The sequence below is a fragment of the Nannobrachium achirus genome (genome assembly GCF_963921795.1).
Source record: "Nannobrachium achirus genome assembly, chromosome: 12".
NCBI classification, from domain to species: domain Eukaryota; kingdom Metazoa; phylum Chordata; class Actinopteri; order Myctophiformes; family Myctophidae; genus Nannobrachium; species Nannobrachium achirus.
Genome location: NC_137832.1, coordinates 17,445,820 through 17,473,320, shown reverse-complemented (window position 1 = coordinate 17,473,320; position 27,501 = coordinate 17,445,820). Strand labels below are relative to the sequence as shown.

The 27,501-nt window shown below is 41.3% G+C and overlaps 2 protein-coding genes across 2 annotated transcripts in view; one reads left to right on the top strand and one right to left on the bottom strand.

The window, feature by feature from the left end:
- Positions 1-27,501, bottom strand: part of citb (citron rho-interacting serine/threonine kinase b) — a gene marked incomplete at both ends in the record, with an annotated part of 124,172 nt that overhangs the window by 9,480 nt on the left and 87,191 nt on the right. Inside the window, 13 exons of the mRNA XM_080738248.1 lie at positions 3,232-3,363; positions 5,820-5,928; positions 7,628-7,720; positions 9,712-9,851; positions 10,297-10,432; positions 14,089-14,169; positions 16,372-16,416; positions 18,991-19,160; positions 20,251-20,355; positions 21,559-21,647; positions 22,472-22,652; positions 22,853-23,044; positions 26,200-26,223. Of these exons, the coding sequence (XP_080594374.1) occupies positions 3,232-3,363; positions 5,820-5,928; positions 7,628-7,720; positions 9,712-9,851; positions 10,297-10,432; positions 14,089-14,169; positions 16,372-16,416; positions 18,991-19,160; positions 20,251-20,355; positions 21,559-21,647; positions 22,472-22,652; positions 22,853-23,044; positions 26,200-26,223 (1,497 nt within the window). The remainder of the gene's footprint in view (positions 1-3,231; positions 3,364-5,819; positions 5,929-7,627; positions 7,721-9,711; positions 9,852-10,296; positions 10,433-14,088; positions 14,170-16,371; positions 16,417-18,990; positions 19,161-20,250; positions 20,356-21,558; positions 21,648-22,471; positions 22,653-22,852; positions 23,045-26,199; positions 26,224-27,501) is intronic.
- On the top strand, positions 184-1,833 carry LOC308294935 (2',5'-phosphodiesterase 12-like; the record flags this gene model as incomplete). The annotated part of the gene is made up of 1 exon (XM_080737874.1): positions 184-1,833. The coding sequence occupies one exon, from the start codon at positions 184-186 to the stop codon at positions 1,831-1,833; it is 1,650 nt and encodes a 549-aa protein (XP_080594000.1).

The window sequence follows — 27,501 nt, the reverse complement described above, 5'->3', positions numbered from 1 at the left end:
TCTAGTTGAGCTGTGTATTTCAGTATCGCAGCAGTCCATCTCAATTCCCAGTGGACTTACAGTATGTTAAAGTGCTTGTCCACATCGTCCAGAAGACTCTTATTACACCTGACCGCTGTGTCAGTCCCACCACCGAGAACTCACTCCGATCTGAAGCCACTCTGTCGTGGCCTCCACACTAGGATGGAGAGGGCTGTGGTCAGATGTGTGCCCGGGGACTCTAAACTCACCATCTCATTCACCCTGGACGGCAGCAACAAACTCATGCTGAGGGACACGGCAGAGGAACTGGGCAAACCCCTGGCGAGAATCGTCCACAATCTTAAAAAATCCAAGAAAAGCAAAGAACATCAGCAGCCTACGGGAGAAGCCAGACCTCCGGCTGTCGCGCTGTTCTATGACGGTGAGTTGGTGCCAGAGGGAACGTCGAATTCCCAAGCGTGGCGGGACGGGGCGGTGCTGCAGGTCGGAGGGGTCAAATATGCCGTGCAGCGAAACCCGCCGGCCTTCACCACGGCGGAGCTGCCGGCCTCTCTGCTGGCTGGATTCCCCGTCTGTCCCAAGCTGGAGGTGGAGTTCGGCCACCTGGAGCAGTGCGAGTTTACCTGGTACAAGGAGAGCCGCCCCGGCGCCAGTGCTGACACGGCAGGGGACAGCGGTGGCATCTGGAGAGAGGCGGGACGTGAACGTGTGTACGTCCCTTCCAACCTGGACGTTGGTTTGAAGCTCAGGCTCCGCTGCACCCCCAAAGATGGCGACCGGCGAGGGCCGGACAAGGAGCTGGTCTCCGCGGCGACCGTGGGGGCTGGTCCGGGTGCGTGCACGTTCGACAGCCGCCACGTGTACACGCTCAAAGGGCCGGAGGATCATGTGCTGAGGGTGGTGTCGTACAACATCCTGGCTGACGTCTATGCCCAGACAGAGCTGTCCAAGACGGTGTTGTATCCCTACTGCGCCCCTTACGCCCTGGAGGCCGACTATAGACAGAACCTCATCAAGAAAGAACTGGCGGGATACAACGCTGACGTTGTGTGTCTCCAGGAGGTTGACAAATGGGTGTTCAGTGACAGTCTGTGCCCAGCTCTTGACGCGTTCGGTTTGGACGGGGTCTTCAAGATCAAAGCGAAGCAACGAGAAGGCCTGTCCACATTCTACCGCAGGTCAAAGCTGAGGTTGCTGAGTCGTCACGACATCGTACTGAGTGAATCTCTGACCTCTGACCCTCTGTGCTCTGACATATTAGAGAAGATATCTACAAACCCTGTCCTCAAAGACAAGATCTTACGAAGATCCACCGCTCTGCAGGTGAGTGTATTCGAGGACCTGAAGGAATCTTCTAGAAAGGTCTGTGTGGCCAACACCCATCTATACTGGCACCCTAAAGGAGGGAATGTTCGCTTGGTCCAGATTAGTGTTGCTCTGAAACACTTAAATCGTGTGATCAGTGAGGTGGCACCTGGTGCTGCACTAATCTTCTCTGGAGATTTCAACTCCACGCCTAACTCGGGCCTGTTCAGTCTGTTGACCCGGGGCGTGATAGCAGACAGCCACCCAGACTGGAGCTCTGGCGGTCCAGAAGAGGCCTGTCCCCAGACAGTGTCCTCTCTGTTCGGTCCTCTCCTCAGTGCGTGTGGAGAACCGGCCTACACCAACTACGTCGGAGGATTCCACGGATGTCTGGACTACATCTTCACTGAGCCGGACAAGATGGAGGTGGACCAGGTGATCCCTCTGCCCAGTCATGAGGAGGTGACGACCTACCAGGCCCTGCCCAGTGTATCCCACCCCTCAGACCACATCGCACTGGTCTGTGACCTACGCTGGAGAACCTAAAGCTTCCTTCCACTCAATATGACATACATACTTTGACTGACCCGACTGGATTCATTTCCTTAGTATGCACGTCATGACCACCAATCCATTCTCTCCATAGTGTACTGCAAGACAGTTTGCATATAAGTGAGCACGAATCACAAGTCTGACAACAGTTAAGTGAGTGATACATAAAACCAGTGTGATTGACACTGTTTTTATTATTAAAATTAATCATCAATAAATCTGACAGAATAAAAAAAAAGAGAAAAAATATGTTACAGTGTTTTTGAGGTACCAGGGAGATTGGGACCGGAGCGCTCAAACTATTAAACAACGAAATGTCCGTCTGTCTGTCACCCTCAGCCAATAAGGGACCAGCATTCTTGGTGACGTCACCAAGAACAAGCTCAGGGGACACGTCTGTCCCATGAGCTTATGTCATCCAATGGGAAAAGCCCGTCTGAGTAACGGGTAACGGCTAACGGGTAAGGATTATTATAAAATAACTGAATATTTACACTTTCACAATATTCCCTTCCACTTACATCACCGTCCGCCTTGCCATACAGTTATGGGATATGCTACACAGCCAAGGAACACCAAAACATTGCCAAATCAAGGACCCTAAATAAAAGCTTCCTTGCAAGAGACTGTTACGTTGAAATTTCAAACAGTCTTCAGTCACCACAGCACTGTTGTGTGTGCGTGCGAATATTCACCTTTTTTTTTCTCTCTTTAAAAAATATATAGTTTAAAAGTTTAATGTTTAAAGCTTGGCTAGATAGGAAGTCATAAGAATGAGTTATCAATGGTTCTCAAACCTTTTTATGCCGTGACCCCCAAAATAAACATATTTGAACTGGGGACCCCCACCCTGACAAGCACTTGGAATTGTAGGTATTACATTTAATGTGACTCGGTTCCACAGATAAATATTGTGAAAATAGCCGATCTACATGCTCACAATGCCTCGCGTTATGTTTGCCTCTTGCTTACTTAATATTTGACAGTTTGGCCAGTCCTGTCGAATATTCGACTATTCGAATACTTTGACGTTGAATAATTCGAATACTAAAAATCACTATTCGTGATTCGTGAATGCCCTAGTGCAGGGATGTCAAACTCAAATGCAGAGGGGGCCAACATTTTAAAAATGGTACAAGTCGAGGGCCGGACTGGTTCAATGTTTATTTAAACGCGGGCTTGCGGTCACAGGCCCTCGATACACTCCAGCCTGGTGGCATCAAAAGTCTAATATCTCCCCCAGTCCATAGGGATATTCCTTTGGTCTGATGGGTAAGATGTTGGACTTTCATGCGGAAGACCTTGGTTTGAATCCCAGGCATTGCATGTGCAATATACCAGTGACAAGTGGGCCAGTTCTAATAGTAATTAAATATCATCCCTTCCCCTCACCGTGGAAGCAGAGCAGGTACTCCTCCTTCTGCATGCTGCTGCAGGCCACCTGCATGATGGAGATGGGGAAGCTGTGGGAAGAGGCCGTGAAGACCGCCGAGGCCAGAGACACGTCGTTCTTATCCAGGAACTCTGCAGAGAGACAGCGGCGTCAGTTCAGCAAAAGCTAGGGTATGGCAAAGATGGGAGTCCTCATGGAAAAGAGGCATTACACTTTGTATAACACGGTTCTATTGTGAAAATAGCAGATCTACATGCTCACAACGCCTCGCGCTGCGAGGCGTTGTGAGCATGTAGATCGGCTATTTTCACAATGTCTGAAAAAAACGAGTTTTGTCAGTTTTTTACACAGGTTTCTACGGTTTCTTGGGCTGGATATGGCAGCCTGGAATGGTTGTTCAAGTGCAGCTAAACTTGGAATGTTATTAAACGTGCCACAATTAACAATAAAAATGCATTGCACCTGTGCAGCTGACCTGCGGAACCTGGGAATGTGTGGAGAATATATTTATAATACCTTGTTAAAGTGACTATTTTGTAAAATGTTGCATTTTTAGTTATTTTACTGTAATTTAACAACATAATAACCAGCGCAGATAGACAAAGAGACATTCATGGATTTTTATTTTCCCCCTGGACCCAGGGTATGGCAGCTGCATACCCCTGCCATACCCAATTGACGCCCCTGCAGAGAGAGAGCAGGGGACACCCCACAGACACACCAAGAACTTCAATTAGTGGATGCACTGCCATGAACTCTGGAGGGAGCCGAGGACACCCCACAGACACACAAAGACCTTCAATTAAAATTAATGGATGCACTGCCATGAGCCGATTGTGCCATGCGCGTTAACTATGATTTAGTCAGGTTGTATTGTACGGCACACCGTATGGGGGTATCATAGTACACACCGCGGTGATAAGCCATTACCGCGGTGTAGTCTTTTAAAGTCCGAAAACTACAACATTACGTCATTAGCTCTGTTTTTACTTTCAGACAGAGATTGGTTGATCTAGAGTCAGACCAATCAGTGTGCCCCCTGGTTTCAGAGTCACGGTGATAGGGCTTTCACCGTGACTATGATTGTTTTCTCGTTTTTAGGTGATAGCTTATTATCACCTAAAAGTTGAGGCGATAGCTCTTCACCTTGGACTCTGATAAAGCCTTATGGTTCGATGAAAAACAAAATGTATCAGTTTTAGGAATGACTTCCTAAATTATTTCTACAGTAGTTCAGTGATTTTTCAACCAGTGCTCCGGGGACCACCCTTGGTCCTTGAGGGGGTTCCAGGTGGTCCTGAGATAAATGATGGAGAGTTGGTAACCAAATGGACCCTTAGAGATCTTTTAACCCTTGAGAGTGTAAAATGAAACCAAATGGACCCGTACGGGTCAACACGAAGTCAAGAAGTCTACAAGACTATAGAATGACTATAATTTAGTTAATTAGTTACTTTGCAGGTGTAAATTATAATAATTATAAAACACACATTAACCCACTTTAGCCCTATGTTATACCGTGGCTATTTGAAAATAGCCGATCTACAAGCTCACAACGCGTCGCGACGCGTTGTGAGTTTGTAGATTTTCAAACATTTTGTACTTTTACTTTTGGTACTTTAAGTACATTTTGATGCCAATACTTTCATACTTTTACTCAAGTACATTTTGAATTCTGGACATTTACAGTACTTGTAACGGAGTACATCTACAGTGCAGTATTAATACTTTTACTTAAGTACAACATGTTAGCTACTTTTTCCACCACTGCAAAACCGTTCCTTCCCGAGGCGTTGTGTGCGTGTACTGTAGATGTGCTATTTTCACTACTTTTGTGCAACACTCTTGTGTGATGAAGTAGTCTACCGTACTTGCCAGCCCATAGAGCCCCATTGTGAACCCGGACATATTGAGTACAATAAGGTTTTATGTTATAAATGTTGAGTAAGGGTCCCCAGCATGTAGAAACTGCCGGATGCTTACTTGCATATGTTGAGCAATTTGCATAATTAGCATAATTAGCTTTAATTAGCATAATCCCCTATAATAATGGATAATATGTCAAAAACTGATTGGCCGATTTGAACAATATTGGAGTGGTTTTGGGGGTTATTGAGGATGCTGAATCCATTTTCTAAATTGAAATGGCCTTATACCAACTTAAAGTGGGGTGATTTTGATACTGTTTTATGTTGTATATGGCCATTTCCGGTTTAAAACGGCCATTTTGAATTTAGAAAATGTCAGAAATGGATTCAGCATTCTCAATAACCCCCAAAACCACTCCAATATTGTTCAAATCTGCCAATCAGTTTTTGACACATTATCCATTATTATGGGGGATTATGCTAAATAAATAGAATTATGCAAATTATGAAAATTGCTCAACATATGCAAGTTAGCATCCGGCAGTTTCTAAATGCTGGGAACCCATACTCAACATTTCTAACATAAAACCTTGGTGTACTCAATATGCCAGGGTTCTGATTCTGGCAAGTGGACTATAGAGCTTTAATTTATGAAAAAACATACACATAACAATTCTGGTAAAGTGGCTTCCTCGCAGCAGTTCTAATTCAATCCTCACCCTCAAGTACAAACTGCTTCATCTCGATCTCATAGAACTTGTTGGTGCCAATAATGATGCTGTAGCTGGTCAGATGAATGCAGCTGCATGGCTCCAGAGTCTCAATCTCCTGAAAGAACCAAAGAAGGTGAACGTACAGGGACGTGCAGAGAATGTTAGAGAGGCAGGGGCTGAAATTTCTAAATGGGCCTTTTGGTGGAAAATAGCGGACCTCCAAGCTCACAACGTGCCGCGCTGCGACGCGTTGTGAGCTTGGAGGTTTGGCTATTTTCGGTGCCTGATACCACACTGAACTAAGCATAATCAAGTCAATACTGGAGGTGTGACGTACAGCATGTATTTCTACACAGAGAGGGCAATTCTTTCAACATAAGATGCTGCATTCAAGTTCAGGAGAGTTTGGACAAGGCAATTCTCTTGAAAGCTGCCTTCAGGTATGGCATTGAAAGAGGGGCATTTGCATTTCTTTCACCATAGTGAAAACTGCATTCATGGTCTGGAGAGGGCATTTTTTACAGACAGATAAAAGGGCAGGGGCTCAAGCCCCCTTTGATGTCTATGTGTGCACGTGCCTGGTGACGTATGTATGTCATTAGCAATACAGTAATGTGGTTGTAACAGATGCATTGAGACCAGAACAGAATATTTGTGTGGCTAAAAGATGAGGTGATAGAGTATATTGAGTCAAACATACTATCAAACATAAAATCTCTCTTTCTCTATAGTTCCCATGGTGGTTCTCACCCCCGCCGCTAACCTTTTTAGAAGAGTATCTTTATTATATGAAGTCATTGTCCTACAGTATAACAATGATGTAGAGCCTGTCATAAGCATAAACATCCTATATGCTTACATTTGCTACCTACAATATACCTGCATTAATATTGTACATAACACATAGCAACACAGATGCATTTCTACAGAAAAGTGTGTGTCAGCATGAGTATCTTAAATTTAGGCCTAGAATTACTGAATGCTTTAACCAGTGAAAAAATAGCAGATATACAAGCTCACAGCGCGGCACCGAGTGCCGCACTGCGAGCTTGTAGATCTGCTATTTTTGAAAAAGTCATGAAAATGTGTGCAAATCTTTGAATATATGTATTTTCAAAGCGAACGTCTGTAACTCAAATTTTGCTTCTGGGTGGTCCCTGGAACTACATATTTTGAGATGGGGGTCCGTCCTTCACATGAAAAGGTTTGAGAACCACTGACATAGTAGTCTCTCAAGAACAGACTAACTGAGCTCCAGTTAAGTGAAAAGGACCTTTTCTTTGACGATGCCTGGCCAGATTGCTGACATAGAAACATAAGAACTTAAGAAGGATTCAAAAGACACTTATAGAATCAGGTCAAAATTCAAATTTTCATGATTTTTCAAAAATAGCAGATCTACAAGCTCGCAGCTTGTATATCTGCTATTTTTCAATAGTTAAAGCATAAAATAATGATACACTATACTGTGTACCCGTTCTAAATGGGTAATTGGTGTCTGATCTGACGTCATTATGCTGTATTTCAAAGTACAGTATGCATATTTTTTTTTTCTTTTTCTTTCTTTTTTTCTTTACATGTCTACTGCATAGTACTGTGTTCTATTTGTCTGTCATTCAATGTTATATGAGATACTTAAATGGTTTCCTGTTGAAATAAGCTTAGTCTTTTCATGGATCTCCTTTTAGTAGACCTTGTACCAGTGAACTGTACCGTCATGAATCTGTACATTTTCCTATGCAAACTTCTAATAAAGCCTTCAATCAATCAATATTCCTGAAATAATGTGACATCATAAGTGTTCATATACTCACTTTACGAATGCAAAACTTGTTGAGATTGTCATTGTAGCGCAGAATGGTTATTTTGTTAGGCATAGCAGCACATATACACGGCATACTGTCAATCTGTAAGCAAAACAAACATTGAACATGAGAGATCATTCTATTGTACAGAACTAGGGGTGTAACGATATAGAAACTGTATCGAAATATTGTTTTTTAACTTCTAAAATCGAAGACTATCAAAATGAAAACAGCTAAAATTGAATCATATTGTTTTATTTTGTATCGTATCGCATCGGCAGTGCAAAGATTCGATTGTATCGATATTACCTACTTGGGCATTGTATTTAGCATTTTTAAGAAGAAAAAATGAAAAGGAGGGGTTTAATTACTTTTCCTTTCTATATAGCTACACTGGTCTATCGATAAATGTGTGTAATCACTGGGTTCACGTCTTTTGTCAAGGTGCAGGTTTGACAATATACAATGTCTCCATGTATTTGGCAGATAATCACTGTGTTTACTTATTTATATCCATAATAATACATGTTTCCCTTAAAAACCTGCACTATCCACACCTTTCACACAGATTTATTTTCTTTGCTAAATAGTTACTATATCGATTTTAAATAATTAAATCGAATCGTATCGTATCACCATGAATGAACCAATATCGTCCATGTATCGTATCGTCAACCATGTATCGTGATATGTACCGAATCGCTATTAAAATGTATCGTTACACATCTAGAACTGATTCATTTACTTTCATACATTTCTTGTATCAAGCATTTCAATTGTACTGCATTTGTCACCTTGCTAAAATAATGGCCTATGTCATTTAAAAAAAAGTATATAGTATAAAGTATATGATATTTCTTAATGATTTCATCCACATTTTTATATCAACATATGACTCTATTGACATACAATTAACACTTTCTGTCAGTTATGTGCCATAAGAGGATTACATTTATTTATATATTTTAGGCAATTGTAAACCTGAATTAGGCCAAATCACTTCTGGATTAAGTGACTCCAAAACAGCATGATCTTTTCAAGGATATAGGCTAGGATTTCACCAGAGGTGGCCAATGTCAAGGAGAGACGATTTAGGCAAAGATATTTACCATTATTTTAGGAAGGTGACGATTTCCTAGTTTGTGTAAGATAACGATGTAAATTGAATGACGTTTTGCATTGAATGGCTCATCTACAGTAGGCCTATGTAAATCTAGGGTGATTTGTATTAGTTGCCTTAAACCAGTGTTGATTTCGTCGACTAAAACTATGACGATAAATGTTTGTCGACTGCGTTTCTTTCACTGACGAAAACTAAATAAAAACTAAGCTGTGATGACTAAAACTAAGACTAAATATATTGACAATTTCGTCAACAAAATAAAAACTAGACTAAAACGTTAGGGAGGGACTAGTAGAGAAGAGAGTCATTTTATGTTTGGTTGCTCTCCAGTGTTGCGACGCGTTGTGAGCTTGTAGATCTGCTATGTTCAGCACACAACCAAATGTAAAATCAGTCATTACGATGCCATCAAGGCCTGCCAAAATACATTTCAGTTGACTAAATCAACTGTAGATTTAGCCGCCTAAAATCTTATGATATTCAGTCAACTAAAACTAGACTAAAACTAAAATGTTTCAGGTGCCTAAAATATGACTACAACTAAATGAAATTTTATTCAAAAGACTATGACTAAAACTAAATCAAAATTTGCTGTCAAAAACAACACTGCCTTAAACATGTTGCACGAATAAAAGAACAATGATTTGATCAGGTCTAATAAAACATAAAAACAGACTTGGAAGAACTGTTTGATAGTAGGTACATGAGACCATCATACCATGAACACACACAGGTGTCCAAAACATATGTATATCGTCACTGTCGGGCAGAAACCTTGTAAGTTTCAAATTTGTCTTTTCGTAAAGTAAAGCCCTGGTTCATCACACAAGACTATAGCACAGAAGTAGTGAAAATAGCTGATCTACAAGCACACAACGCCTCGCGGTTTTGGACATACAAGGTTTCCACCCGACAACGACGATATATACTGTAGATAGCAATTTTGGAGAACACCCCTAAAGATGCTTACTCTTCCAGCTGAAAACAGGTGGCAGCCCTTGACAGTCTCAAATATATAAGGGCCCAAATCAGACTGGCTGGGCAGGTGGGACTGGGCCAAAGACTGCTTCACTTTCTTTATTTCCACCAGACACAGCGCCCTCTCATCCCCTACAGGTCACAGACAGACATGGTTTTAGTTTATCTGATGAAAAACAAGGCAAAGTGCTAAAATGTTCAAATTAAAAGTTGAAAATTAAAAATTGAAAACCACTATAAATTACAGATAAGAAAATGAAGATAAGAAATATTACACTTGAGCACAGACAAAGGAATAACATTTCAGATCATATCCACAGAGACGACTATCCATCATTTGAAGGTCTCAGTCAAACCTTAAATAAGCTGTTGTGTCAATCCAATCCATGTCACTTAAAGTGCATTTAAAACCGAATGAAAAGAATAATACATAAAAGTATTGTCAACAGTTAACACACTGTTGAACTAGTTAGTGCTAAGATGAATTATGACAAACTGATAGACCTGTTTTTTTTTTTCAAAACTATAAAACAATGAATACAGTCTGTCTCTTTGACAACAAAATCAGAGTGCTCACCAACGATCATCAGCAGCTTCTCTTGCTCTTTGATGATGTGGATCTGAAAGACTGATCCCAGGCCAGGGATGTGGGTCAGCGAGTTCTTGATAACGTTCAAGGCATACAGACCCTCCTCAGAGCCCACCAGCACTATCTGCAAACCAGAAAAGAGTACACATTCAAATCCACAGTGAGTAGATGAGTTGTTTCTAAACCAGGGGTCTTCAACGTTTTCAGGCCAAGGACCCCTTAGCTGAAAGAGAGATGTAGCAGGGACCCCCACAACCTTTTTTGTAGATTCCATATAGTTTCATCGTTTGACGCCACAATTAGCCAGTAGCTATGCCCCTCCCCTAAAAGCTTTTGTCCAATACTAGCTTAGCAACCGGCAGCTTGCCAAGTCTAGTAGCCAGAAAGTGAACCCGGACATTTTGAGTACCCTAAAGTTTTATGTTAGAAATGTTGAGTATGGGTCCCCAGCAGTTAAAAACTGCCGGATGCTAACTTGCATATGTTGGGCAATTTTCATAATTAGCATAATTAGCTTTAATTAGCATAATCACCTATAATAATGAAAAATATGTCAAAAACTGATTGGCCTATTTGAACAATATTGGAGTGGTTTTGGGGGTTATTGAGGATGCTGAATCCATTTCTGACATTTTCTAAATTCAAAATGGCCGTTTTAAACCGGAAATGGCCATATACCAACTTAAATTGGGATGATTTTGATACTTTTTTGTTGATTTTCCAAATGATGAAGTGACTATTTTTGATTGGCTATTGTGGCAGTCATTGTTCTAATAATTTGTGTGGATTGTCTATATTTTGCTTTTGAAATGCAGATAATCTATAAGCATATAAATAACCACATTTATAATTTAATTCATAATCAAAATCAACAAAAAAGTATCAAAATCATCCCAATTTAAGTTGGTATATGGCCATTTCCGGTTTAAAACGGCCGTTTTGAATTTAGAAAATGTCAGAAATGGATTCAGCATCCTCAATAACCCCCAAAACCACTCCAATATTGTTCAAATCGTCCAATCAGTTTTTGACATATTTTCCATTATTATAGGTGATTATGCTAATTTAATCTAATTATGCTAATTATGAAAATTGCCCAACATATGCAAGTTAGCATCCGGCAGTTTCTAACTGCTGGGGACCCATACTCAACATTTATAACATAAAACTTTAGGGTACTCAAAATGTCCGGGTTCACAATGGGGCTCTATGGGCTGGCTACTGGACTACAAGGCTGTTACCAAGGCAAACCTTGGCAAGCAGGAAGTTATTCTAAGCTAGCATTGGACAAAAGCTTTTTGGGAGGGGCATAGCTACTGGCGTATTTTGGATTCATGTCAATTTGTGTTTTCAGATATTTAACCACTTGAACCTTAATTTAATAAACGTGACCTTTCAGTGCTTTCATTCTGCTCTTTTTCCCCTTCCTTTGTGTTTCAATCACACAAAGATTTGGAGGACCCCCTGTGGTAACTCTGAAAGACCCTTGTTCTAAACAGCTCTCTTTCTCACCTTTTGAATGACCAAGTCTGCCTGTCTTCTCCGGGTTTAACTACTACCTTCTACTCCCTCCATTCTGGTCTGCCTGCATGCTCTCTCAGACCTCTACTACTGAACAAGAATGCGCGGTCAAACCCTACGTATCATCAAGGACAATTATAACCTCATCCACAAATTGTTCACGCCACTAGTACTACTGCGACAAAGGCCGGACAAACTCTACCGCAGTATGAAGTGCCTGAACACACAACTTAAGAACAGTTTCTACCCAGCTATCATCAATCAGACTGTCGAACAGGGCCTGAATACCCATGCGCCTCCCGCCTGGCCGGCCTGTCACGCTGGAATAATTTCACTTTGTCGGTCTAGTCTTCCTATGCTGGAGCTGGAGTACAATCATTCTTACTCATGCAAATTGACCTTGAGTAGTGGTTAGCACCTTGTTGCATATTCTGGCCTATTGAGCTGAAACTTAAAAACACTTAAAAAATAAATACATTTTTATTTAATTTTTTCTTCTTTTTTGGTCTTCCCAGTGTCTCTTCCAGCCCCCAAAAAACCCAATTCAATGAATTAATTAAAGGGATCCCTGGCTAATACGACAAATATGCCTTAATACATTATAATTGTCCTCTATCTAAACTACAATGTAAAATTAAAAACACCTCAATTATTTAATTTCTTCTAGAAATAGCTAATCTTTCACTCAATAGGGGAAATGCCTGTCGCAAGTTGATGATGTCATAAATGTCATGTGTGATCTGTCCCTATGGAATTCATGGCATGCATGTGAAAATAAAAACAAATGTAATACTTCCTATGGTTAATATGACCATCAAATCAATATTTAAAAAAAAAGTTTTGCACATGCATGTCAAAACATCCCCTATTGAGTGAAAGAGTAGCTATTTCTAGAAGAAATAAAATAATTGAGGTGTTTTTAATTTTACATTGTAGTTATAGAGGACAATTATAATGTATTAAGGCAGATTTGTCGTATTAGCCAGGGATCCTTTTAACTCTAATGCCTCATTCACCCTACAGATATATAGTTGAACGTTTTGCTTGGTAATTCAATGTAATCTCAATGGAACCCAGCTTTAAAGGCTGGATTCCAAGGACAGCCGACACGCCCAGCCTTTAAAGCTGGTTTCCATTGAGATTACATTGAATTACCAAGCAAAACGTTCAACTATATATCTGTAGTGTGAATGAGGCAATAAGCCTTGCCTTTCATTTCAAAGTGGTGCTAAAATTGGAACGACACAGAGCAGATTATGATTGACTCTACATGGTTCTCATCGACCGTGGTTCTCTAATATTCTCTGTATCGTTCCAATTTTAGCCCAAAGACAGCGCCCCGTCGCCAACAAAGGGCATTTTGGTATTGCATCTGAAACGGCTTGGAATCAGAGACAGACAGAACATGAAATTTCAATATCCGAGTGGTTGTTTAGGCTAAAACCTGTATAAAACCGTATCATGAACCAATATTTATATTAAATATATATTTTGAAAAGCATGGTGTGGCCCCTTTAATCTAGCCTCAGGGTGGCATGTTATGTATACAAATAAATAATCTCACCCACTTCTTTGCACCTGTAAACCTGTGATGTGACAATAATATAAAGATGATTCTGATACACAGCACACCTGGTCTAATGTTCAAGTTCACCCACTTTTGAGCTTAGTCCACCATGGCACCCAGTTGCTGCTCACATTAAAAGCACTTGTGATAAGAGTTATGATCCAAATCCCTTCCTTATGACACGCTGGTGCAAACATTTCTGTGTTGCACCCTACTGGCTCACCTGCCAGCGAGGAGTCCCCACCGGGAGGACGTAGCGATAGCGACCTCTGTCCTACTCCTCCGTTCAACACCCCCCACTGACAGGCAACAAGGAATCTGCAGCAACAAATATCACCCTCCCCGCCTGCCGTATCTTGTATATCGCCGTTGACGGGTGGAAACCTTGTATGTCCAAAACCGTTCCCTTTTTTAAAGTAGAGTTAAAGTAGTGAAAACAGACGAGGCGTTGTAGCGCTTGTAGATCACTGTTTTTCACTACTTTTGTGCAGCACTCTTGTATGATGAAGTAGGGCTTTAATTCACGAAAAAACATTCTATTTTGAAACCTGGAGATACAAGGTTTCTGCCCGACATGTGATGATATACTGTATTGTGATGACCGCTTTTATATTCTTCGACTCGTCTTTATGAACTGTATAAAAGTCAAAGATGTATTCTTTTCGACCAATGTTTCCACACAGTGCCAGCACCTGATCTGTGAGTGGGAGGGTGCAGTTGATATCCAGCCTGTCATCCCCCTCCAGTTTTAGCAGAGAGTTCCCCAGCAGCTTCTACAGAGGTGAGAGAGAAGGAAACAAGTTAAGAGGGGATACATCAACAAGATGACACAGTCAGGAATAGTGTGGTAGCCTAACCCTGGTTTTTGACATTAGCGAAACGAAGCAGCTAAAAGCGGCAAACTTTTTTTGAGGTTTCTTTAGGACCTAACGATGGATTTTAGCCTTGGGTACCAAACTTTATTTTCAAAATTACCCATAGAATTATCCATATCAAGTTGGGCTCCCCATCGACTTTCTATACAGGAGGAAAATACCCAGAAAAGAAATCTGCTTTAAGTAGGATGTGAGGTGTCTAACTAGGGGTTTGTCATGATTCTGAATCCATTGCATAGCATTTGTTTTGCACAAAAAACTTTCCTTGGGCTAGAAATGGCCCCCAAAAACACCCAAAAAACTGTGAAAAGTCATCACTAAACCATCGTTTTGTGGGGCCATTCCTAGCCCAAGGAAAGTTTTTTGTGCAAAACAAATGCTTGCAATGGATTCAGCATCATGACAAACCCCTAGTTAGACCCCTCACATCCTACTTAAAGCAGATTTATTTTTCTGGGTATTTCCCTCCTCCTGTATAGAAAGTCGATGGGAGCCCAACTTTGATATGGATAATTCTATGGGTAATTTTAAAAATAAAGTTTGGTACCCAAGGCTAAAATCCATCGTTAGGTCCTAAGGAAGCCTCAAAAAGAGTTTGGCGCTTTTATCCGCTTCGTTTCGATAATTTTGTTAAGCCAACCCACTAGAAGGCTGGCAGTCTTGAGCAAAAGGAACAGAACAAAGAGAGAGAGAGGGTAGGAAGGTAGAAAGGAATATGCAGGAACAGAAATAGTGCAAGAGGTGGGGACCAAGTCATGTTTGCTTGAGTCACATAGATATTGAGTCATGATGTCCAGGTCCCAAGTCAAGTTTCCTATTATGGCGGAGTCCACAAATCTTCTACCAAGCGTGGCCAATAAATTACAGTCGAAACACAAGATAATACTGTATACGGTCATGCTGGTTAAAATCGGTTAGATTTGGTGCATTAAAAAATACATATATCAACAAAATAACTATATTCTAATAGAATTAATTATTAGAATGCATCAAAGAAACTTTGAAAGCAATCAAATACTATGTTCATGCAAAAAACAGCCACGGAATTGGAATCAAAGTCCGAATCAAACTTTGGAGTTTTCCTTGAGAGGTCTCAAGTCCAAGTAATTTCTCTTTGTGAAGTCGGGGTCCAGATTTGATTTGACTTGTGCCCCCCATCTCTACACAGTGTTGTGAGGAGGCAGAATCCGCCCCAAAGGATCCGCCCCCAAAAGATGGCCAAAACGTCTTGTTTGTGTGTGAGAATTTGGGGCAACAGTGGTCGTATAGTAGATGGGTGAGGAATACAAAGAGGACTATACAATATGTGTTATTTCGGCAACATTCAATTATGCCAACATGTCACATCAACACAGTGTTAATACAGAACATGACAGGTTAGGAGAGAACGGTGACAGAAGTGTGGAGCGGTGGGTGAGGTGACCACAGCAGGGAAGGTGGACATACAAGCACAATGTCAGACACATGCACCACTGTGTTCCTTGTGAGAAATGTGCACGTGTGTGTGTGTGTGTGTGTGTGTGTGTGTGTGTGTGTGTGTGTGTGTGTGTGTGTGCGTGTGCGTGCGTGCGTGTGCGTGCGTGCGTGTGTGTGTGAGAGATAAGGTAAATCTGTGTGCAGTCTGTGCACAAAGTTTCAGTCTGCAAACAAGTGAGTGAATAAAGTGTGTCTGTATACACTACATGTGTGCATATCCACTGTAGTGAAAATGACATTCAAAATGTATTGGTAACGGATTATAATTGTAATCAGTAACCTATTAATAATGCTGTAGTTAGATTAATTTCGGTTTCTACGAAAAGAAGTAAAATACACTGTTAAATGAAGTAATCCAAAGGTTCCTGAAAGTAAGCAGATTACATCGCTGATTACAATTACAAGACGGTAATTAGTAAACGGTTGACTGACAACATTTTGAACGTAATCTTCCTAACACTGCTGTCTGTGTGTGTGTCTGTGACTCTGTGACTCTGTGTGGGTCTATGCGCAGGATGACGACTGTCTGCATGTCTGTGTCCGGACGTGCGTGTGTCTGTGCATGTCTACAGTATGTGTGTGTGTCAGTGAGTCTTGCATCTCTGCATCGTTGTAACTCTTTACCTGGACCAGGGGAGACAGAAGCATTTGTCTTTTGGACACAGCAGCCTATGTGCACAATGAAACCCAATGGAATGGGTAAATCAACACAACATACCCATATACCGGACATACATAGTGGCATGATGGGAAAAGCAACAAACAGTTGTGAGAAAGAGAGTCAGAAAGAGAGAGAGAGACGGGACAGGGAGAGAGAGAGAGAGAGAGAGAGAGAGAGAGAGAGAGAGAGAGAAAGATGGAAAGAGAGAGAGAGAGAGAGAGAGAGAGAGAGAGAGAGAGAAAGAGGGAAAGAGAGAGAGAGAGAGAGAGAGAGAGAGAGAGAAGGGAACAATTAACGACACAAGTGAAATCAGAGCAGGGGCGTGCAGAGAATGTTAGAGAGGCAGGGGCTGACATTTCTAAAAGGGCCTTTTGGTGAAAGTATTGAAAATAGCTGACCTCCAAGCTAACAACGCGTCGCAGCACGACGCGTTGTTAGCTTGGAGGTTATTTTCAGTGTTTGATACCACACTGAACTAAGCATAATCAAGTCAATACTGGAGATGTGGCTTAACGGCATGGATTTCTACACAGAGAGGGCAAGATCAAGTTGTACTTTACAATACAAACCCCCAAATCAATCCTCCAGTTCTAGGCAACACAGAAGAGGGGGAACTTTTTTTCTATTTCCACACAACTCCTCTAAGGTATATTAATAACACAGTTCAATATTGAAAATGGGTGGTCTTCCCCTTTAAGTATAACTAAATGCATTGGAAATTAAATCAAAATGTTACATTTCAGGATTCCAATTAAAACATAACAAAAAGATAATTCAGGAATCCAATTCAAAAGTAGGAAAAATAGCAGATCTACAAGCTCAAAACGTGTCGCAGCGCGACGCGTTTTGAGCTTGCAGATCGGCTATTTTTGCTACTCGGAAGCTGGGTTCAAACCTGGATGGTTCGAGCGGCGCGATTACATACAAAGTCGTGGACCTGCGCGACCAAAGTGAAGTGAAAGACGCGACTAGACGCGACTAAATAGCTTCAGGTTTGGACGCACCTTTACTGGCGACTAGAAGTTTTTGCTCGACAGTAACAACAAGGTTGCCCACCCCTGCTCTACAGAATGGCTCGTGAAGAATAACCCCCACACCATACATGGGCAACTGGCGGCCCCCACCTTCACTTAATACCGGAATACTAAAATATTATTGATTTCAGCTGTTACAATTCCAAACATGACCTGCTTTAATTACGTTAGTCTATTAGTATATGACTAGTATAGTAGTATTAAAATGATTTTTATTTTATGTCCAATGTATTTGTATTCAGGTTCATAAAGTTAACATGAGTATATAACTAAATGCGTTTGAAATTAAATCAAAATGTTACATTTCAGGATTCCAATTAAAGAATAACAAAAAAATAATTCAGGATTCCAATTCAAAAGAAGCAAAAAATAGCCGATCTACAAGCTCGCGCGATGCGTTTTGAGCTTGTAAATCTGCTATGTTTTGCTTCTTTTGTATAAGATAATAGAATGACAAAGTAGGACGTAGCAATATGGAGGTGGAAATATAGTGGCCCTCACCATCATCAAAGTTGCCCACCCCTGCCCCACACAGTAAAAGTGTTACAGCCAGAGCCATACAGCCGAGAAGACAGTAACGCATGACTGTGGTCATAAATCCATAAGGATTTGTGTCGGCAGTCAGACCTTCCAGGACGAAGGGGGAGAGAGCTAATAGTTCCCCAGAGGCAGGGGTGTCACACCAAATTCTGGGCCCTGGGTACAAGGATTCACTGTGGGGGCCCCCCATGAATGTTCTTCATAGGGGGAGGGGGTTTAGCACGTTTAGACTGGGAACGCAATATTACGCATTATTTTGTGCTACTATTGACTAACTATAACCTGACTGCGCCAGATGGTGGCAGTAGTGCGAGGCAGCCAGGCATACGCACTGCTGCCACCATCTGGCGCAGTCAGGTTAGACTAACTATTGAAAAATAGCAGATATACAAGCTCGCAGCACGGCACTCTTCTATTTTTGAAAAATCGTGAAAGTTTGTGCAAGTTTTGAATATTTCAAATCCTTCTAAGTAAAACGGACCCCCCGTCTCTAAATATTTAGTTCCAGGGACCCCCCCCCAGAAGCAAAATTTGAGTTACAAATGTTCGCTTAAAAAATACATTATTCAAAGATTTGCACACGTTTTCACGACTTTTCAAAAATAGCAGCACGGCACTCGGTGCCGCGCTGTGAGCTTGTAGATCTGCTATTCTTCAATAGCTAAAGTATAAAATAATTAAGGCCCCTCCACCTTGGGCCCTAGTACCTAAATATTTAGTTCAAGGGACTCCCCAGAAGCAAAATTTGAGTTACAAATGTTCGCTTAAAAAATACATTATTCAAAGATTTGCACACGTTTTCATGTGCGGCACTCGGTGCTGCACGTGAATATAGCAGATCTACAAGCTCGCAGCGCGGCACTCGGTGCCGCGCTGTGAGCTTGTAGATCTGCTATTCTTCAATAGCTAAAGTTTAACATAATCAAGGCCCCTCCACCTCCTTGGGCCCTAGTAACTCAGTCCCACTCCCCCCCCCCCATTGTGACGCCCCTGTCCAGAGGTACTCACTGCGTCTGCCTCGGCCTTCTCCCGCGCGGTGCGCCCCCCCGCCACCACAGACTCCATGACGGCCACCCAGCGCTGTTTGTCGGGGAAGCTGGGGGCCATGAAGTAGAGGGCCTGACTGGGCCAGCAGGGTGCGTGAGAGAACGACTCCAGCTTCAGCACGTACGGGACGTCTGGGCAAGGAAAGAAGGGAGCAATGTGAAGTTCACTATGATGGTGTCTTATGATTGCTGCTATCGTTGTCAGAATAGTTTCATTCATCAGCATTAATGATTCTTTGTCCCCATTATGGACAGGAATACATTGTTGTGCTTTTACCCCTCAGGCCGGGAACATATTTGTGTGTATTACAGTAAATCTTTGAAAACAATATTTGAAGTTTTTCTGAAAATTGTCTAAGAAAGCCAATGTAGATTGGGAATTTTTGTTTCTAGCTGCTACAGAGGCTGTAATACGTTTTCCAGTAAAACGGGTTAATTTTCAAATCGACCATTATGTTTTTAAAACCTTTTTCAAAATCGGATTATAATGGCCTAAATGGGTATTGGTGCACTGCAGGGGCGACTTCTAAGAACATGAAACATGAAGGTTATGATCCCTTATATTGACTTTAATTGTGAGATTGATTACTGGTCATGAAAAGAAGATAAATTAGAGGTAAAAAGGGATATTCCACTTTCAAAAAAACTTTTGGTCATTTTATTGTCTAATCATGCTTTTATGAACACCCTGAAGAGATTTTAATTTGCTTCATTCAATATTTTGGTATTTGATGTAAATGTTATCAGGCCCTCCAGGCCCATGGCCTCTCCACATACACACCCATTGTAACTTCAAACTCCATTCGATTCATCAAAAACACCCATTATTTTTCTGGTGACTAATAATACCCTCCTAATACGTGAGCAGGCCGTGTTTTTTTTGATAACTTTTTTCATTTATTTTTAATAAAACATTTTTGTATTGCATTTTTTCCATCGAAAAAACATGGCCTGCTCACGTATTAGGAGGGTAGTATGAATCACCAGAAAAAAATAATGGGTGTTTTTAATGAATCTATCATGGTTAAAATGGAGTTTGAAGTTACAATGGGTGTGTATGTGGAGAGGAACTGTGCCTTGGAGGGCCATCAAATATCAAAATATTGAATGAAGCAAATTAAAAACTTCAGGGTGTTCATAAAAGCCTGATTAGACGATAAAATGACCAAAAGTTTTTTTTTTAAGTGGAATATTCCTTTAAGAAAGGACACTTTTTGTGTACCTGACTTGGCGATGTTGGGCAGCTCAGTCGCTCCCACTGCGCCATGCACCATCACCTCTCCATCTGACGGACACAGGTCAAACTCTTCCAGTGGCTTCACTGAGTCTGAAAGAAAAACACTTTGTTTTAGCCTACACAAGTACTGTAAATACAAATATCATGCAAGTACTTCATGTCTCCCTAATAGTACTTAGAGGGGAGTAACAGCACAGTGTAAGTGCAAAGTGTACAATGTAATTAATGTCGCCATGCAGATGGAGGCAATTTAGGTTGTGGTATTAAAGCCAAACTTAGACCAGTGGTTCTCAACCTTTTCAGGCCGCGACCCTCAAAATAATCATATTTTAACTGGGGATTACATACATTAGGCATTACTTTTTGTATAACATGTTTCCATTGTGAAGATAGCAGATTTACATGGAGCATGGAGATCTGCTATTTTCACAATTTCTGCCTCTAATATTTGACAATATTGCACAATGTTTAATTTGTCATTTTAGAGGTATTAAAAAGTCACTTAAATTGTCACTTTAGAAATGTACAATGCTCTATAGCAGGGGTGGGCAACTTTTATGATGGAGAGGGCCACTATATTTCCACCTTCACTCCAGAGGGCCACATTGCATATTGCAACGTCCTACTAAGCAAAAGAATAGCAGATCTACAAGCTCACTCTGCGATGCGTTTTGAGCTTGTAGATCAGCTATTTTATGTTTCTTTTGAATTGGAATCCTGAATAATCTTTTGTTATTTTGAACTGGAATTCTGAAATGTAACATTTTAATTTAATTTCAAACACATTTAATGATATATTCATGTTAACTTTATGAACTTAAATACAAATACATTTTAATACTACAATACTAGTCATTAAGCTACTAATATAGACTGACGGAATTAAAGCAGGTCATGTTTGGAATTGTAACAGCTGAAATCAATAATATATTCGGTATTCCGGTATTAACCTGCGGGCCGCATTAAGTGAAGGTGGGGGCCGCATGTGGCCCCCGGGCCGCCAGTTGCCCATGTATGCTCTATAGGCTTAAACGTTATGTTGGTTTGTTTACTGTTGAGTGAGAAGACAATGTTGTACATTAAGTTCATCATCTGGGGACCCCCACAATTATTTGGGACCCCCCCCCCCCCCCCCTGCCTTAGACAAGAGAACCCTGAGGGTTGCACTCGCACTTGAGCTGCCCTAATAAAGGGGCTTGGCTGAAATATTGGAGTTGTTTGCCTGTACAGTACAATGTCACTGTTTGCACTTCCACTGTGTTGCACATGTGTGAAAATGCAGGAGTGAGCAACCTTCTCTGGGCTCTATCTCGAAGACGGACACTTTAGTCCCATCCAGGACCACGTATTTCCTCTCCCAGCCCTGGCCTCGCTTCCCGTTCCTGCAATCACACAACTATATTACAGGAGCAGAAGAAACAGTTCACTGTATTTTCCAAGTAGCATACGGTGTAAATTGTCAAGGCATGTCAGTGGTGTCAGTTCAGAAAAAGCTAAGGTATGGCAACATGACTGGTGTCTTGCTTCGCGCGCGTGCAAGACACCAGTCATGTTGCCATAGCTTAGCAGGCATGATACATTTATTTTACGAAGTACATTCTATTTGTGTTTTAAAGTTGAATAACTATTTAACCACTTTCACTTAAAAAATAAATAGATCTACAAGCTCGTAGCTTGTAGATCTAATATTTTTGCTACTTGTGCGCAACACTCTACGTATGGTAAAGTGTGCAGTTAATCTAAGAAAACACAAGAAGTTGAAATATGGAGATCGTGTTTCTGCCCGACAGCAACAATGTGAAAGCTTATGAAAATCCAATTGCATTCCTTTTGCACAAAGTAGTGCAATGCAAGATAGAGGGCGCCAGATCCCTTTGAGTCACACCCTACCACTACTCCCTGTTCATCCACAGAGCATTGATTCTAGTCGTTTTCTCCATTAGATTTCTTTTCACTTTTTTCAACTTTTATTACTTGGGATGGTAAAAGGATGAGGCAGACAAATAAAATGTATTTTGACAAGTAATACAAGTTGAAAAAAGTGAAAAGAAAGCACTTTAATCTAATGGAGAAAACAACTAGAATCAATGCTCTGTGGATGAACAGGAAGTAGTGGTAGGGTGTGACTCAAAGGGATCTGGCGCCCTCTATCTTGCATTTTACTACTTTGAGCAAAAGGAGAGTAGCTACTGTACGTTCAACTAACCTGGGCTGTTTCATCCACCCCTCCAGACGCATGTGTCCGCTGGCCTCCTTGAGTTGCTGGCTAGGGGAGCTGCCTTTGTCCCGACACGGACCCTCAATCACGTGCAGAGCACAGTCGCTGGAGAAGCCACAGGTGGCTGGAAGGCAGGACGAGCATTTCGGATGGCACAAAGCGTGACATTCTGACGGAGAGAAGGCACCTGTTAATGAGTTAACACCACTCCATGGGTTCTGGCATGGCATGATCTACAAGCTCACAGCGCGGCACTCGGTGCCACGCTGCGAGCTTGTATATCTGCTATTTTTCAATAGTTAAAGCATAAAATAATAATACACTATAATGTGTACCCGTTCTAAATGGGAGGACAGTATATGAACTTACCAAGACATGTGGCCGCCTGACGGCCAAAGTGCACGGTGTCCAGACAGACGGTGCACTTGGCAGCTCTCATGTTGAGTCCCACAGTGAAGCGGTGAGGGGTGTTGTGGTGGCTCCTGTCTCTCTCCCTGTCTCTCTCCCCCCTGTCTCTCCCCTCTCGGTCTCTTTGACTGTCCTTCATGCGGCGACTATACTCTGAATACAATCAGAAACACAGTGAGTGACAAAAAAGAAAACAGACCAAAACTACATTTGCAAGTCTCTATGCACCATGCGATTAAAAATAAAACTCAAACTAAAATAAATAACATCAAACAGCTATGTAGCTAAGAGAGAAGCATTCAACATAACAAAACAAATAAGTCTTAAAGGGATATTTCACTTTCAAAAAAACTTTTGGTCATTTTATTGTCTAATCAGGCTTTTATGAACACCCTGAACAGTTTTTAATTAGCTTGATTCAATATTTAGATATTTGATGTAAATGTTACTAGGCCCTCCTCCTCCAGGGCTTCTCCCCATACACACCCATTCTAACTTCAAACTCCATTTTAACCATGATAGATTCATTAAAAACACCCATTATCTTTTCTGGTGACTCATATTACCCTCCTAATACGTGAGCAGGCCGTGTTTTTTTCCCCAAAGAATTATTAAAAATAAATGAAAAAACACGGCCTGCTCACATATTAGGAGGGTAGTATGGTGTCAAGAGAAAAAGTAATGGGTGTTTTTAATAAATCTATCATGGTTAAAATTGAGTTTGAAGTTACAATGAGTGTGTATGGGGAGAGGCCCGGGGCCTGAAGGGCCTGATAACATTTACATCAAATATCTAAATATTGAATCAAGCAAATTAAAAACTGTTCAGGGTGTTCATAAAAGCCTGATTAGAGGATAAAATGACCAAAAGTTCTTTTGAAAGTGAAATATCCCTTTAAGATGTTGCGTAAAGGGGCATTAGCAGGAGAAAAAAAGCAAAGATAAAATGAATAGGGTTAGTTTTTTTTATCAATCCCTTTGATTACAAAGGTCCACTGCTCCTCCTTAAAAGCACTATCCAGTCAAAGTGGTCTTTTCCACACCATTAAGGCCAGTGTGAGAAATGTCAGCTCAAAGCTGAGTCATCAAAAGTGCGATGAGCAAAGGCCTGGTCAGTGGTCACTGTCCTTTCAGGTTGACCCTCCATGAGGGCACTTTGAGCTGCTCTCTCCCTACACTGCTTCAGCGGACCCGAACTGATGAGTAATAGAATAGGAACTCAATTCATCTCCATGCCGAATAATATATATCGTCGCTGTCGGGTGGAAACCTTGTATGTCCAAAACCGTTCGTTTTGCGTTTGTCATTTTAAAAATGATTTAAACTAGTGAAAACAGCCGATCTGCAAGCACACAACGCCTCGCGGTGCGAGGCGTTGTGTGCTTGTAGATCGGCTGTTTTCGCTACTTTTGTGCGAGGGCCTTGTACGATGAAGCAGGGCTTTACTTCGCGAAAGAACGTGCACATTTGAAACTTGGGAGATACGAGGTTTCCACCCGACAACGGAGATATATTAGTTCCATTTGCACTTGAATTGCCTTATGGCTGTATGAGAATTAGAGGGCATGAGGCACAAATGTCCTATTTTGCCTTTGGCAGGACATTTGGTTTAAAAAAAAAAAAAAAAAAGAAAGAAAACGTAACCTTCACTATTTTGTACCAGAAAACAGAATGCCTGGATGTTACCTTTAAGGTGTGACTCATGCAACCAGTGCCGGAATCTGGGTTTAAAACAGGGGTCTTCAACAGGGGGTCCGGGACCCCCAAGGGGGTTCTCAGAGTTACTACAGGGGAATCTTTGTGGGATAGGATAATTCTTTTAGATTAACAACTTGAACCCTCGCATCCCTATTCTGAGGAGAACCTTGTCCTAAAATAGCAGATCTACAACGCCTCGCGCCGCGAGGCGTTGAGAGCTTGTAGATCATCTATTTTCGGCAAATAGGTTGGGGGTGGAGGTAAGAAAAAGAGCAGACCAAGTACAGAGTGATAGGTCAAGTTTACAAAGTATCGTCAATTTAAGTGATTAAATGTCTGAAAAAACTCATTAACACAAACCCAACATTGACTGATGAGCAAGTCTATGAATCTACTTATGAAATCGATGAAAATCTGCAACACAGCATGTCGAGGGGGTCCCTGCTTCATCTGTCTCTCAGCTAAGGGGTCCTTGGCCTGAAAACGTTGAAGACCCCTGGTTTAAAAATGTCAAACAGCATTGCAGATTGTACCAGGCATACACCCCCTGTCCAGTGTATGAGGTGGAACTGAAGGAAGGGGGTGGAGCGGATTCTAGGAGGTGCAGGGTCGTGCTGTGTTAATCAGATTGGGATCTTTTTGGCATCCAAGATAAAAAATTAAAAAAATGCAATCGCCTCAGATTTCTAAAGCTTTGCACTGGGGAAGAGGGAAAGGGTTCCATGTGACGTTGGGGGACACGCAGTTTGGAGCGCACAGCCTCGTCATCTCACCAGTCCTGCTGAAATTTGATAAGAGTGCAGAGCTTTTTTTAAATCTGGCCTCTTTGAAAGGATAATGGAATGAGATGAGGAACCAAACCGTGGGGGGGGGGGGGGGGGGGGGCATGAGATCAGTGTTGGGGAAGTTAAAGTTACTAACTAACTGAGTTACGTAACTAAGTTACATTTTGCTGTAACTTGCTGGTAACTGACTTACATTCATATTTCTGTAACTCCTATAACTGAGATACTTTTTGGGTCATTTTTGGCTCAAGTTTACAAGTTACAAGAAGTTACAAGCGAAGTTATAATTTTTACATTTAAGTTTTGTTAAGATGATTTGACGATCAAATGTCATGTAACAGTTTAATTAATAGGTATAGCAAAGGTGTAGCTATCACTATACAAGGCACCAGTCATTTTTTACAGTTAAGTTACAGTTTTACAAGAGATGTGATCAAATTGAAGATCAAATGTCATAACAGTATCCTCAACAGATCCTCTTTTCTTGTGGAATTCTATTTTAGGAACACAGATGTTAACAAAAGAATATGTCAACCTTTTTGAAATAAAATATAAAACTCAGTTGAGAGGCATATTTCTGCTGGCACGTGACTTTTGTTGTAGGATATTATATTTTGTTTCTCAATTTAACGCTGAAAAAAAAAGTAACTCGAGTTACTCAAGTTACTTTTTCTATGTAACTTGAAACTTTATAAGTTACATTTCTCCAGGGGTATAACTTTAACTTGATCAAGTTACTGCCATGGTGAGTTACTTGTAACTGTACAAGTTACGCTTTCAAAGTAACTTCCCCAACACTGCATGAGACACTGCAGGACGACTTACTTTCGAATGTGACCCTCCTTCTCTCTGAAAGGATGTGCGAAAGAAAAACCATGATAAGAGATCTACTGCATGACCGGTGTGTGAGTGTGCGTTAGGGCATTCACCAAATATTCGAATATTCGAATATTCGAATACCAAAGTCACTATTCGACGTTGTTCACCGAAGTCGAATATTCGCTTTTCTCTTTAAGAAATATATAAAAAAGCTTGGCTAGATAGGAAGTCATAAGAATGAGTTGTCAATACCCCTGGTGGATGAATTTGTTAATGCTCTATACCAGGGGTTCTCAAACCTTTTTAGGCTGTGACCCCCAAAATAAACATATTTGAACTGGGGACCCTGACAAGCAGTTTGAATTGTAGGTATTACGGTACATTTAATGTGACTCGGTTCCGCAGATAAATATTGGGAAAATAGCAGATCTACATGCTCACAACGCCTCGCAACGCGAGGCGTTGTGAGCATGTAGATCGGCTATTTTCACAAAGTTTGCCTCTTGCTTACTTCATATTTGACAGTTAGGCCAGTCCTGTCGATTATTCGACTATTCGAATACTTTGAGGTAGAATAATTCGAATACTAAAAATCACTATTCGTGAATGCCCTATGCGTGCGTGCAGGGGCGTCACAAGGGGGGGAAAAGTGGGACTAAGTTAGTTACTAGGGCACAAGATGGAGGGGCCTTCATTATTTTATACTTTAGCTATTGAAAAAATAGCAGCTCTACAAGCTCACAGCGCAGCACCGAGTTCCACGCTGCAAGCTTGTAGATCTGCTATTTTTGAAAAGTCGTGCAAATGTGTGCAAATCTTTGAATGTATGTATGTTTTAAGCCAACATTTGTAACTCAAATTTTGCTTCTGTGGGGGTCCCTGGAACTAAATATTTTGAGATGCGAAACAAAGGTTTTTCAAAAAACCTTATAAGGATTTGAAATATTCAAAGACTTCAGAAATAGCAGATCTACAGGCTTGCAGGGGACCGTACCTATGTTCCCCAGGTTCTATGTTCCCCAGGTTCTATGTTGCCCATTTACCCCCCCAAAAAAGGTTCTATGTAAGGTTCCCCGCTTATCCAAAAAATCACACCCAATGTGAAGTGAGCGGTGGTCGTGCTTGCATAACGTCTTCAATTGGTAATTGGTGATGTAATACAGGCTACACACACACACATTGCTATGGCAAAACGCTGAGGAAAACACATTGCTATGGCAAAACGCTGAGGAGAAGAGGCTACAGATAAGTCTAGGATGTAACTGGTGATGTAATGTGATGTAATATGGCTACACACACACACACACA